The 11,749-nt window shown below is 42.8% G+C and overlaps 1 protein-coding gene across 2 annotated transcripts; it reads right to left on the reverse strand.

Moving 5' to 3' along the window:
- Positions 1-3,026: 3,026 nt before the first annotated feature.
- On the reverse strand, positions 3,027-11,546 carry LOC109740416 (L-arabinokinase). Of its 2 annotated transcripts, XM_073501079.1 has the most exons (29): positions 11,193-11,519; positions 10,917-11,093; positions 10,719-10,802; positions 10,509-10,585; positions 9,746-9,812; positions 9,402-9,459; positions 9,238-9,305; positions 9,096-9,158; positions 8,875-8,928; positions 8,687-8,789; positions 8,489-8,598; positions 8,255-8,374; positions 7,902-7,958; positions 7,564-7,733; positions 7,304-7,463; positions 7,018-7,101; positions 6,398-6,517; positions 6,074-6,204; positions 5,913-5,994; positions 5,543-5,630; positions 5,327-5,370; positions 5,122-5,217; positions 4,947-5,023; positions 4,647-4,856; positions 4,387-4,552; positions 3,970-4,041; positions 3,652-3,858; positions 3,345-3,451; positions 3,027-3,189 (listed from the first exon to the last, which is right to left on the reverse strand). In XM_073501079.1, the coding sequence occupies exons 1-29, from the start codon at positions 11,304-11,306 to the stop codon at positions 3,087-3,089; spliced, it is 3,069 nt and encodes a 1,022-aa protein (XP_073357180.1). In that variant the 5' UTR covers positions 11,307-11,519; the 3' UTR covers positions 3,027-3,086. The 2 variants fall into 2 exon arrangements, with proteins under 2 accessions (XP_073357180.1, XP_020155065.1); XM_020299476.4 differs by having other exon boundaries at positions 3,027-3,451; positions 11,193-11,546.
- Between the last annotated feature and the right edge of the window lie 203 nt (positions 11,547-11,749).

Raw genomic sequence — 11,749 nt, forward strand, 5'->3', positions numbered from 1 at the left:
AACAAACAGTGCATCTGCACAGGAGCAGAGTGGGCCTGCTCGCTCTTTCTCCTTGATGAAGTTTCTGGGTCAGTTTGGACCCACCGAAAGAGAAATTCAATCGAAAACTTTTGTCCTCCGAAAGGGATATCCAATCAGGAGGTTGTTCGGAGCATTTTTGCCAGAGCGCCGGAGCAGAAATCGACGGCGATGTATGGATAGATAGATACTGCCGACACACAAAAATAGACGAGGTTGCTGTGCCTGGAAGTTGCATATTCATATGAAAAGCAGCGACGGTCAAAGTTGCGTGTGCGTGTTCGAAAACACGTCGTCCATGTCGATGTCCAAAATGTCGCATTTCTGAAACAGAAACGGCGGCATCTTCTGTCAGACACTCTCGCCGTCAATTTCCGCAAACAGCAATTTCTTACATCGGGGCTCTGCTAGGTGATCGTTCCAGGTCGGCAGATCACTCGCTCAACCCTGTTCATGATCAGGCTATTACCACCTCTTCATGTTCAGATCTCTCCCGGGTCGCCAACTTGCCAGCTGAAACAGAGCCCCTTGCTCTTGCCGGTAAACCATCTGATGACTGATGGTGTGCTTGAGAACCAAGCTATTGTCACCGCAACTGCAAGGAGCCGGGGGGACTGGCCCTTGATGGCTGCATCGGAATAGTCGAAGTCGGTAGATAGCCCGTGGCCATCACAAATGGCTGGCTGATCCAGAGAGTACCAGCATTCAACAATCTGTGACCAAATGCACTGTTGCGCTAACATGCAACCAATCTGTGACCAAAGATGGCAGTCAGTCAGATTCTGCCTTCAGATCAGACGCATTACGCAACCAGGCGTGGCGTGGCAAATTCAACAATGTTCTTCAAGTATATAGGCTAAACCAATACATGCTTACACACAGAAATCAATGCGGCTTCATAAAGACAAGAACTATCCAAGACTGTCTTGGATGGGCCTTCGAATACATCCATCAGTGCAAAACTTCAGGGAACGAAATTTTGAAAAAGCATTTGATACAATGGCACACCCGTTCATTCTGAATATGTTAGAAGCGAAAGGGTTTGATAGTAGATGGCTGGGTTGGATCAAAGCAATTCTTTCGCCTGGAACTTCTTCGGTCCTTCTGAATGGAATACCGGGCAAAGAATTTAAGTGTAAAAGCAGAGTGCGCTAGGGCGACCCTCTCTCACCGTTGCTCTTTGTCCTCGCGGCGGATGTTCTTCAGTCTATGATCAACAGAGCTTGGCGGGAGGGGCTCATTCACTTACCAATCAACCAACCTGAATCTGAGGACTACCCGGTAATACAGTACGCCGATGACACGATCTTGATTTTACCAGCTGATATCGAAGTAATGAGGATCATCAAAGGCCTCCTGGATTCTTATGCTAGGGCCACCGGACTAAAGATAAATTACAACAAGTCCCAGATGATGCCAATCAACATGACAAATGAAAAAACTTCAGAACTGGCGGCTGCAATGGGCTGTCAGATTGGAACCATGCGGTTCACCTATTTAGGTATGCCGCTCGGTACAACCAAACCTACTGTCAGGGATCTAAAACCGTTAGTAGACAATGTGGAAAGAAGACTGTCAAGCAGGACCATATGGATGTCTTATGGTGGCAGAGTAGAATACATAAATTCAGCACTATCATCTCTGCTTGCATTTGCGATGTGTGCCCTAAAGATGCCTGACAAGCTATTTGATCTCTGTGATCGAGCAAGGCGCAACTGCCTGTGGAGAAAGGTGATCGACAGAGATGCCCGTACCCACTCACTTGCAGCATGGCATCTTGTTTGCAAACCAAAAAAGAAAGGGGGACTTGGCATCTTGAACCTGAAAATTCAAAACCATGCTTTACTTCTGAAATATATTCACAAGTTTATACATAAAGAGGATGTTCCATGGGTGATGTTGGTTTATACCTATAAATACTACGATTACACACCGCCACATGCAAAACCTAGGTGCGGTTCCTTCTGGTGGCGTGGCATCTTCTCTCTAATGGACATCTACAGAGGGGTAACAAGCTGCATCCCTGGCGCAGGGGACACCATACTCCTCTGGAAGGATCTCTGGGATCAATCTGGGGTTTTGCAACAAACACATGGTCGGCTGTTCTCCTTTGCTAGGGAGGAGGATATTTCACTAGCCCAATTCTTGGCTGCACCTGAGCCTGAACAGAACTTTCACCTTCCTTTGTCAATTCAGGCCAGAGAGGAGTTCGATGATCTAAACGAAAGGTTGAGCCATATAACTATTGATCACCTCAAGAATGATGATTGGATTCTCTGCTGGGGTGATGCAAATTTCAAGTCCCACGAAATTTATAGATTCTGCTTCAGGAACTTGACCCTTCCAACACACATACCTGCCATTTGGAAAACTAGGTGCATGATGAAACACAAGGTTTTTGCTTGGTTAATGTTTATGGATAGGATCAACACAAGAGATCTGCTATGTAGAAGGCACTTTAATATTGGTGATGAGCTATCATGTATGTTGTGCAATGCACAACCATTTGAGACCAACATTCACTTGTTCTTTAATATTGGTGAATTCAGCATTACATGTTGGAACACTCTGAATATTCAGTGAGACACCACCTTGGAGGCCCAGGAAATGCTAAAACTTTCTGCATCTACCTGGAATCAAGCACTGTCAAACGAAGTGGTGATGTTGGCTGTTTGGAACATGTGGAAACAGAGGAACAGTTGTTATTTTGAAAAAATCATACCATCTGTGCGTAGCTGGAAAAGAGGGGTCATTTCTGATCTGGAGATCCTGAAGTTTAGGGCTAGACCCGAGACAACTGGACTGGTAGAATCCTTAATCACAACACTTCAGAACTAGTGCAGGCATATTGTACGCTAGTCCCTTCTTAGTCTCCTTTTAGTTGTATTTTCCTCTCCCACCTCTTTAGAGGCCATGTAATTATACTGTACATATTTCTTTTATTCTATATAAAAAAATAACAGCGGGAGCCTCTCCTGCTGTTTTCATGCTCAGAAAAAAAAAATACATGCTTGCAATTTTGGCATTTTTATTCGGCAATATCTGCGCGTAGCCATGGGCAGAACAACCTACAAAGTTCCAGGACCAATCACATGCTCGTATTTAATTTGCCTAGTGACAAACTGGATTTGATCAGAAGCATCCTTTACAGATTCAACAGCGGCACTTGCTCTGCAAGTTTGCACCGGATTGTTGACATTATTGTATACCACTACTACACTATTATGTTTAATCTACTTGTGGGACGAAGTGCCATGTTGTTCGATATGAACAACTTCTATCGATGTTCTTGTCTTGACAAATGTTGGAAGTCAGGCGGTTGTTACGCCGATCGCCATCGGATCTTCAGGTATCCGAATTTGCCAGCACCGGGAGACGAACCCTCAAAGACAATTGGTAGGTAACCGGTGGCTGCTTTGTATCTTTTCTGGATCTGAAAGGGTGCAACAAGTAAGAGTTAGTATTCATGGATACTATGGTGAATTGTGATTCTCCTTTGGGGAAGGATTCAAGATTTATCTATCTTTTGGGATCAGAAATCAGGGGAGAGTTAGTAGTATGGTTGTAATTGACGTGCTTACAAATAGAGAATTCGGGGTGTTCACTAATACAAATAAATACATGGACAATTACCTCGAAAATCTCTTCACTACTTTTCAGGCTATTTTTCCCAATAACACAAACTGAACCACCAGAACCTCCACCAGTGATCTTTGCACCAAATAGACTCGGGCCTTCATGTTGCGAGGTGGTCTTCCTGTGCTGGATTTCTTGTACTAGATTCACCAGCCTGTCAGTCCCATCAGAACCAAGCCCACAAGCATTGTAGCTGTAATGGCACTGCCATCAAGGAGAAAACAAGAGGGTCAACAGTATGCCACAATTTCTGAATTTAAAATAATACAGAAGCACATAGATTGATAACCAAGTGTCAGAGCGCATGAAATTTACCTGATACATAAGTTCTCCAAGGGCTGAAAGTTGCTCATCTGTTTTGGCTGCTGTTAACAATGCTTTGAAGGCCTACATAGCAGATAATATATGTTTTTTAAAGAAAATCTTCAAGCTGTTTGTGAAAGCATGATATAATCGCAGGTTTTATCTAAGCTTCTTTTGACGATATCTAGCTTAAGATAAAACCAAATGCCTCTCTGTGTGCAGCTTGTATGGGAAAACAAGCTTTTTAAATGCTTTTGAGCTCAGAGCTCTAAAATAATTGGTAAGATATACTTCCTCTGTCTCATATTAGCTGTCGCTGAAATTGATAAACACATGAAAATGGAAGAAAACGAAAAAGAAAAAATCCTGCAAGTTTTCATCAACAACTATTATGCGGAAGAATTGGCAATAAGGTTCAAGATACTAAACCTCAACACGGAAGTTCTCATATATGGGATGTCTAGTAGGAGCCTTCACACTGTAAGATCTTTTTGGGTCAATAACTGTTACTGCATCGTTGTGATCTCCATATTTCTCCATAAATTCATCCCCAGTAATGAACTCAGGAATATCTCTTGCATAGGCAGCTTCATATCTGTTGTAGAAGAATTAGCATGTGAATCTACGCAACAAGGAAAACGCAATGCAGAATCACAAGTCTTCGCCAATTTTAGTAAGGTAAAGCAGACCTATGAGGTGGTAGGTTGCATAAATACTGCAGTGAAGCTTCAGATTTCAGAAGATCCACACCATATTTTTCATATTCTTCAGAAGCGTCGCACGATTGCGTAGGAGTAGACGGAAAGGATTGAGAAATTAGGTCAGATGCAGCACACTTAATCAACTTGCGTCCCATATATGTGCCTACCCTCACAGACCCGTAATCAGTCCCACCAACACTACACAAGACAAAAGAGAGTGCAATTAGCTTCAGTTCAGTACTGAAAGCAGCTCAGGAGTACACTAGGCACAATCAGGACAAGATCTACCTATGTCGTATCCCAGAGTCGAGACCCCAAAATCGTATATGAGTTGGAATGCTGACCAATTCTTTCACTTCAGCAGGCTGCACGGAAGTTGACAAAATAAATACAAAGATCACAGAGCTGGACTGGATTAATGATTGTATCAACCAGCTATTGGAACACGATAACCCTCACTAACCTGGCAAACCATAGCCAGAAGTTTGTTGGCTTCTCCGCAAGCAGATGTCATTTGGTCCATTACACCACAAGGAGCTCCAACAATGTGATTCTCAACCTGCATAATTGTTCACCAATGGATGAATAACTTGAACAGAAGATGAAGTGATGATTGCAACACAGTTTGAACCCATCAAGGGGTAACTTTATCTTTATAAATACCGTACCTTTTGACAGAGTATAGCAAGATCCCTTGGAGCAATATTTAAACCTACAGCAAAGAAAAACACATGGGTTAATGCCATTTAGCATGTTCAGTTAAGTTGAATGTGCACCAGTAGCTGGAGACAAAGTAGGGAGTTCAAATAATGTGAACTAAAACAAGAATCATTCTATAAGATTTTTCTACAAGCAACATGTATCGCTGTAATCAATGTACTAACCATAGACTGCGGCAATAGCAGACATTGTAGCAACCTCCACTGATGCAGAAGATGAGACACCTTTGCCTTCAGGAACAGAAGAAGAAACCTGATAATCCAAACAAGAATATCAAAAGGTGGGCATACGAGCAGTCCATTTACAATTACGTATGACAGAAGAAAACTCGATCAATTAAAGTATTGTTTGGAAATAAATGTGAAACAAGATATCTGATAGCTAATTAACATTTAACACACAACGTCCTTTGCTGATGAATTCTTAAAGCACACCTCCCCAATTTGAGCAAGGTGGGAAATAGATGGAACTGTTACATATTTTAAACCGTGACAAGAGTTTCGATGAAACTTAGCAGAAAGGGTCTATACCCACCAAAATGCTCATGCTGTCTGTGAATTGAACACCTAGTTCAGTCATCAACACAAGAACTGTTCCAGCAACATAGGCAGCCCATCTGAGATAGAACAATTCTGTCAATAAGAACGCACATGCCATGTTATCACTTAGAGAGGAAAGATAAGCATTTTTCTTACTTTTGAGATGGGTCCTGGGAGAAATATTCTTTGGCCTTTTCATATGATATTGGTTTGTCACCATCCATAAAATCAGACAGGTCCATATCGAATGTTGGTGCGCGGTTACTCAATTCAGAGCCAAATGATACCTGCACAAACATCCAGTTGTCCAAAATGAGCATACTACACATTCAATTTAACATGTCGCATCTACTCTGGCTGATGAATTAGTTATCCAGTGGACAATGCAAGAAATGAAAGGTGAAAAAAAAACCCTGTATGAACCCATGATTATGTGCAAGAGAAGAAGATAAAGAAGCTTGGAGATTTAATTATACATACAATTTGCAAAATCGGCACTGCTCCATTTGCTAGCTGCCTAGCCTGAGTATGCTTCCATAGCTTCTGCTTGATAGGATCGCTTCTCTGAATAGCAACATGACAGGCCTCTCGAATGGGCATCTGGTAATTGGACAACCACAACGTCAATTAGACATGCCAAAAAATTAACACCCTTCCATTTTACTGAAGTAAACTGAATGGACCAATTCCCTAAGGTGGTATTTGTAAAGAAAAGTAGAATGCTGATAAATATCAAGATAGATAATCAATCCCTGCTATATCCCATTCATTCTGGAGGAGAAGGACAGAGCCTCAAAATGTTTCCAAACACCTATATTATAAATACTAACAGCCCACTAAACTAATCACCATCTAATAAAAAAAATCAATCACTATGTCAGGCGTGTGCATTTGGAGATAGTACATGTAAGCACATCCTGACACAATGCACACAGGAGTCCAGGATAAACCCTATGATGACGCGAGACATAGGTGGAGAAACAAATTAAAACAAAGTAAACACACAATGGAAGAATCTGTAAATACTGAAAATTGAGTTTACTATTTTCATAGAATTGACATGCAAGCATAGCACAAGAACAAAACTATTTCAGAATTACCTGCAGTACAAGACTTCCTGAATAATCTGCAATGCCACCCATGACATCCAATCGTCCAGGTGCCCTTGCAACATATATATCCTCCTGCAACAGAACAAATCACTAATTAACACTGCATACGAATCTCATTTGACAAATATTTTCAAGTATCAAGAAAATGAAGGGTGCGTCATCAGACATGGTTGTAACTTTTGCATTATCTAGTCTAGTATAGGGAAAAGAAGCAGAACCTGGGACAGGTTACATAATTCACTATTCAGGGACTGGAAAAGGCAGAACTGCATACCTCCAAGTCAAAGAGTACAGAAGCAGCAGTCCTTTCTCGGGATTGCTTCTCAGGGATCCTCGGATCGTTTCCAACAAGCCCAGATAAACTTGTCAGGAAAGCCATAGTATCGGTTAATCCTTGCATATCTCCATGGAGAATCTCGAAGTCCTCAAAAGATCTGACAAAAGGTAAAGATATATAAATGGGAACATAACATCATACACTCTTGGAGAATCGGCAAATGATATGAAGGAAAAAGAAAGGAAATGTGAACTTACGATCCTGCACTTCCATTAATCCGACGAGACGCGGGTGCTACTGCTGGGCGAACACCGATTTCTTTCTCGGAGAGAGAATACCATTCAGGAATTCCTACATCTCTCCCCGGAGCCCTCTGTAGTTGGTATCCTAGCACTATGGCATCACGTAATCGTCTTGCCCCGCTCAACTATAATTGTACAATCAATCAAGTTTATTAAATAAGGGCAAAAGATGTGAAATTTGTTAACAAAAGTTTATAGTTTAAAATTTCCAAATCAGCAAAAATCAAGGTACAACAGAAGGTGAAATAAGCCCAATGATCATAGTCAGCATTATTATATGTACAGTCACTCACCTTGCCAGAAATATACTTCTTCCCGACAGCAGTGTCCTGGAGGATATGTGCAGCCACCTGAACGAAGAAATAAAAGCTTAGAATGCATAAAAGGGTTTGCAATGCAATCTAATAAGTGGCCTGGACTGCATAAACGTTATATCTTGTTCTAAGGAAAACAGGAAATGGGATATTAAGTTGCTGCCTCCTGATTTTTTGGAAGAACTGATTCTGCAAGCTATTTAAATGCTTCTTATATTTAAAACCAAATTGTCCCTGGTTGTTCTGTGGAAATATAATCATCAACATGATTTATAATTGAGTTGGCAAATAACATTCACAAATATTGCACCTGGGAGCGGAAAGTAAATTACCTCGCCACCATTTATTGGACGATCATAGCAGGGCTTAAGTGTTAAAGCACGTAGCAGATAAGGTTTCCAATGTCCAGTAAGTAAATCCCTCCGTATCATCTCAATGCCACATTGATAATGCTGTTTTTTAAGGGACAAAAGAGCATACAAGACAGCGTGTCATGGTACCTGAATGACAGTCTTATATAGCCTGAAATACCATTTATGTAAGGTGATGCTCAGAGATGTTTTAACCTCAAGCATATTCCGCAGAAAAGGCTCTTCATTGAAATAATCTCTACGAACAAATACAAATGGCAGCTTGTACGCCAAAGCCTCACTCACGGTACCATATCCAATTTTCCCTACATGAGAGAGCCACAATTGTTATGTGTCGGGCAAGAAAAGGAACAACAGAGAAAATAACACCAATGTTTATAACATTGTGTTTACCAAGCATGCAGTCAGATGCTGCCATTAAATCAGGTGTGTACGCATCCTTTGCGAGCTTGACATAATTTGGAGGAAGCTCTTGAGTATCAGATGCACCACATACCTGTCAGAAAATAGCATAATTTTAGTCAGAAAGGTTGGCAAGGCACTGAAAGGAAATATATAAATTGTCGTCAAACAAACTGTACCAAACAAAGCCAACCATCAGGCAACCACTCTTTCTTCAATTTCCATCCTGCCGGCTGGAGAATAGAGTAGTATCATCATAATGACATTAATATTGAACTAGTATAAAAAACAAAGATCAAAATTTAACAGATATGTGTGATTAGCTGTCATCAGTTAATTTATTAAAATGAAGTAAAGCATCCACGTATAAGAAAAAAGTCCTGCTTAGTTAATGGCCCACCTGTCCTCCAAAGTTGAAAATGACCACCTTAACATCCTCTGCAATCCCTAGTTCCTTTCTCACCTGATATATGAAAATTGTAGAAGTTAGACACAAATAATATGGATTATAGAGTAACATTCTCAAGCAGAATCATACATACCTCGGATCGAGATTTGTGTAATCTTCTCACCACAAGAGGCACATCAATAACATCACGGAAAGCAGGCACTGTAGAAGATAAAATCAATCACTTCTTATTCATGAGAAGTGCAAGTCAATATTTAAGATCTTTGGAAATATCATCACTCAGACAGGGGGACATACTAGGGCAGTATCCAGGGAGTCGTAGTAAGAACTCACAATGTGAGTAATCCTCTGCTATCTACAGTTATTGTCAACAGGTGTACATGGTTATTAAACAAACGTAATAAATCGCAGCTTGCATATGTACACTGTGAATGGCCAATATTAAGGAAAAATACAGATGTCGATTTCAGCTCTGGAAGGAGGATGCTTTTAAAACTTAGTGCCACCCAACTAATTAACACTGCATTTAATAACAAACCAGCATATATACAAGATTTATCCTAAAGGTAGAAAACTTTTAAACTTGAATTTAGCATGCCAGCAAGTGCTACAATAAGGAACTAAGTCTGCAAGCAAGGCACCTGCCACACAATTGAGCGATGATGATTTCCAGCTGCTACAACGTACTCTGCATAAATGAAGTCCCAACTGCAAATTGAAGATAAAGATCAGGGCATTTCTGTATGGAAACCCAAATAAGATGACTATGAAAAAATTATAAAAACAATTATTTGCATACTGCCTGTCAGTTCCAGATAAAAGCTACTCCCTCCGTTAACAAATATTACATCTGTCCCAGGATGTATCTAGTCACGTTTTAGTGTTAGATACATTCGTATCTAGACAAAATTGAAGACAAGAATTTTGGGACGGAGGGAGTACTTCAATATGGAGTACATACGGACTGAAATAAGTGAACAAACACACTAAAACGTGTCTATATACATCCGATTCAGAAAAAAGTTAAAACATCTTATATTTGTGAACGGAGGGAGTAATTGAATTATAAGGTATTGTTTTTTTATAACTATATGGATATGGTATTGTTAGCATTACACAGAGCTGCAGAATTTTGTGGCTTAAATATAGCAGATAACAATTTATGCACAGACCATAAAGAAGTTACACAAAATACATCAGTATGTATGTGCCATGCCATCAAGATGTTAGCAGCAGAAAATAGACATAAATTAGTTGAGTTGACTACAGTTACAGTATAAGTAAGTAAACACTGTTTCCCTAAAATACTTAGGGTACAACCTACATGACAACTGGCTCGGTCGTTTTGTACAGCCTCATGGTATTTGCAACACTTGGAACGAAGCAAGCAGAGGAACAACTCACCTGAAATTCGTGACACACACGGAGCGAATGCCAGCGTCTGCAGCCGCCCTGCACGCCACCGGGACAACATCCGAAACCTGCCCATGGTCAACAGACAACATAGCTCTGAATTCAGATGCTGCATGCCAAGCGTTCATGGAGATTTCAGATATCACATAACAGTACAAATCAACTGGCAGGAGTCGCCAGAGGAGAAAAAAATTTAAGTACCACTAAGTCAGCCTTGATTGAGTGGAGCCACTCCACTTCAGTCCTGAGTATCGCCTCGCGGGGCACCACGGCCGTCTGATGGTACTGCATTCCGCGGCCACCGTACGATCAGTCAATCAACCACAAGGCGGGGCGGGGTTAGTAATAAAGAGAAACGACACGGCCAGTCGGGTCGGGGTTTGGGGTTGGGATTGGGACCTTCTCGAGGGAGGCGAGGCGGTCGACGGTGAGCGCGTCGGCCTGCACGGCGCCGCAGTCGAGCAGGACCCTGCGGATGTGGAGGCTGGGGGAGTCGATCTCGGTGGTGAAGACGAACTCCGGCGCGGCGGTGACCACGTGCACGTCGTGCCCCGCGCCGATCAGGTGCCTCACCACCTGCGCGCGAATCGAACGGATTAAATCATAAAAATCCCAGGTCAGGGGACGGCGCGCGCGTCATCGGTCACCCCCGACCGAGAGGAAACAGAGGCGTACCTCGAGGGCGCGGGTGGCGTGGCCGAAGCCGTGGCCGGTGATGTAGTAGGCGAAGACGAGGCGCTGCTGCGTCGGCGGCGGCGCCTCCTCCGCGCCGCTTCCCCGGGCCACCATCCTCCGCGCCGCGGCCGCGCGCGATCGATACTACTCTCTGCTGCTCCGGGCGGTGACTGCGGTGGTGTCACTGTGTTGGCGTGTACTGCTGGGAGACTGGGTCGGCTGATCGGGCCTTCTTATAGTAAGTCGTGGGGCTATCTCATCCTCCTCCCGCGGGACGGGGGGGAGTGAGCGAGAGTCCGGGGCGTGGACGTTTGGTTCTATCCGAGTCCCGCGGCCCGTCCCCTTTTGGTGCCCGGTTTGTTGTGCCGCTATCGCTTATCCTCTTCCGGCGATTTGGGTGACGGACTCGTCCGTGTCACGGGCACGCAACGCTGCACTGTGAAGTCGATCTCAGTTTTGATTTCAGCCATGATGGGAGTGACGTGGAGAGTAGGATAGGGTAGGGGTTTATCTGCGGCAATGATTCCCGTATATCCCTCCCATTATCACCCAACGGA

Source organism: Aegilops tauschii, chromosome 6 (genome assembly GCF_002575655.3).
Source record: "Aegilops tauschii subsp. strangulata cultivar AL8/78 chromosome 6, Aet v6.0, whole genome shotgun sequence".
Taxonomy (NCBI): Eukaryota; Viridiplantae; Streptophyta; class Magnoliopsida; order Poales; family Poaceae; genus Aegilops; species Aegilops tauschii.

Excerpts from the sequence above, each read along its gene's own strand:
- LOC109740416 (XM_073501079.1), bottom strand. The coding sequence starts at position 11,306 with ATGGTGGCCCGGGGAAGCGGCGCGGAGGAGGCGCCGCCGCCGACGCAG. Across the intron at positions 9,159-9,237 it reads TACACAAATCTCGATCCGAG|GTGAGAAAGGAACTAGGGAT; the intron begins GTATGTATGATT and ends TTCATATATCAG. Across the intron at positions 7,734-7,901 it reads AGAAGTATATTTCTGGCAAG|TTGAGCGGGGCAAGACGATT; the intron begins GTGAGTGACTGT and ends GTACAATTATAG.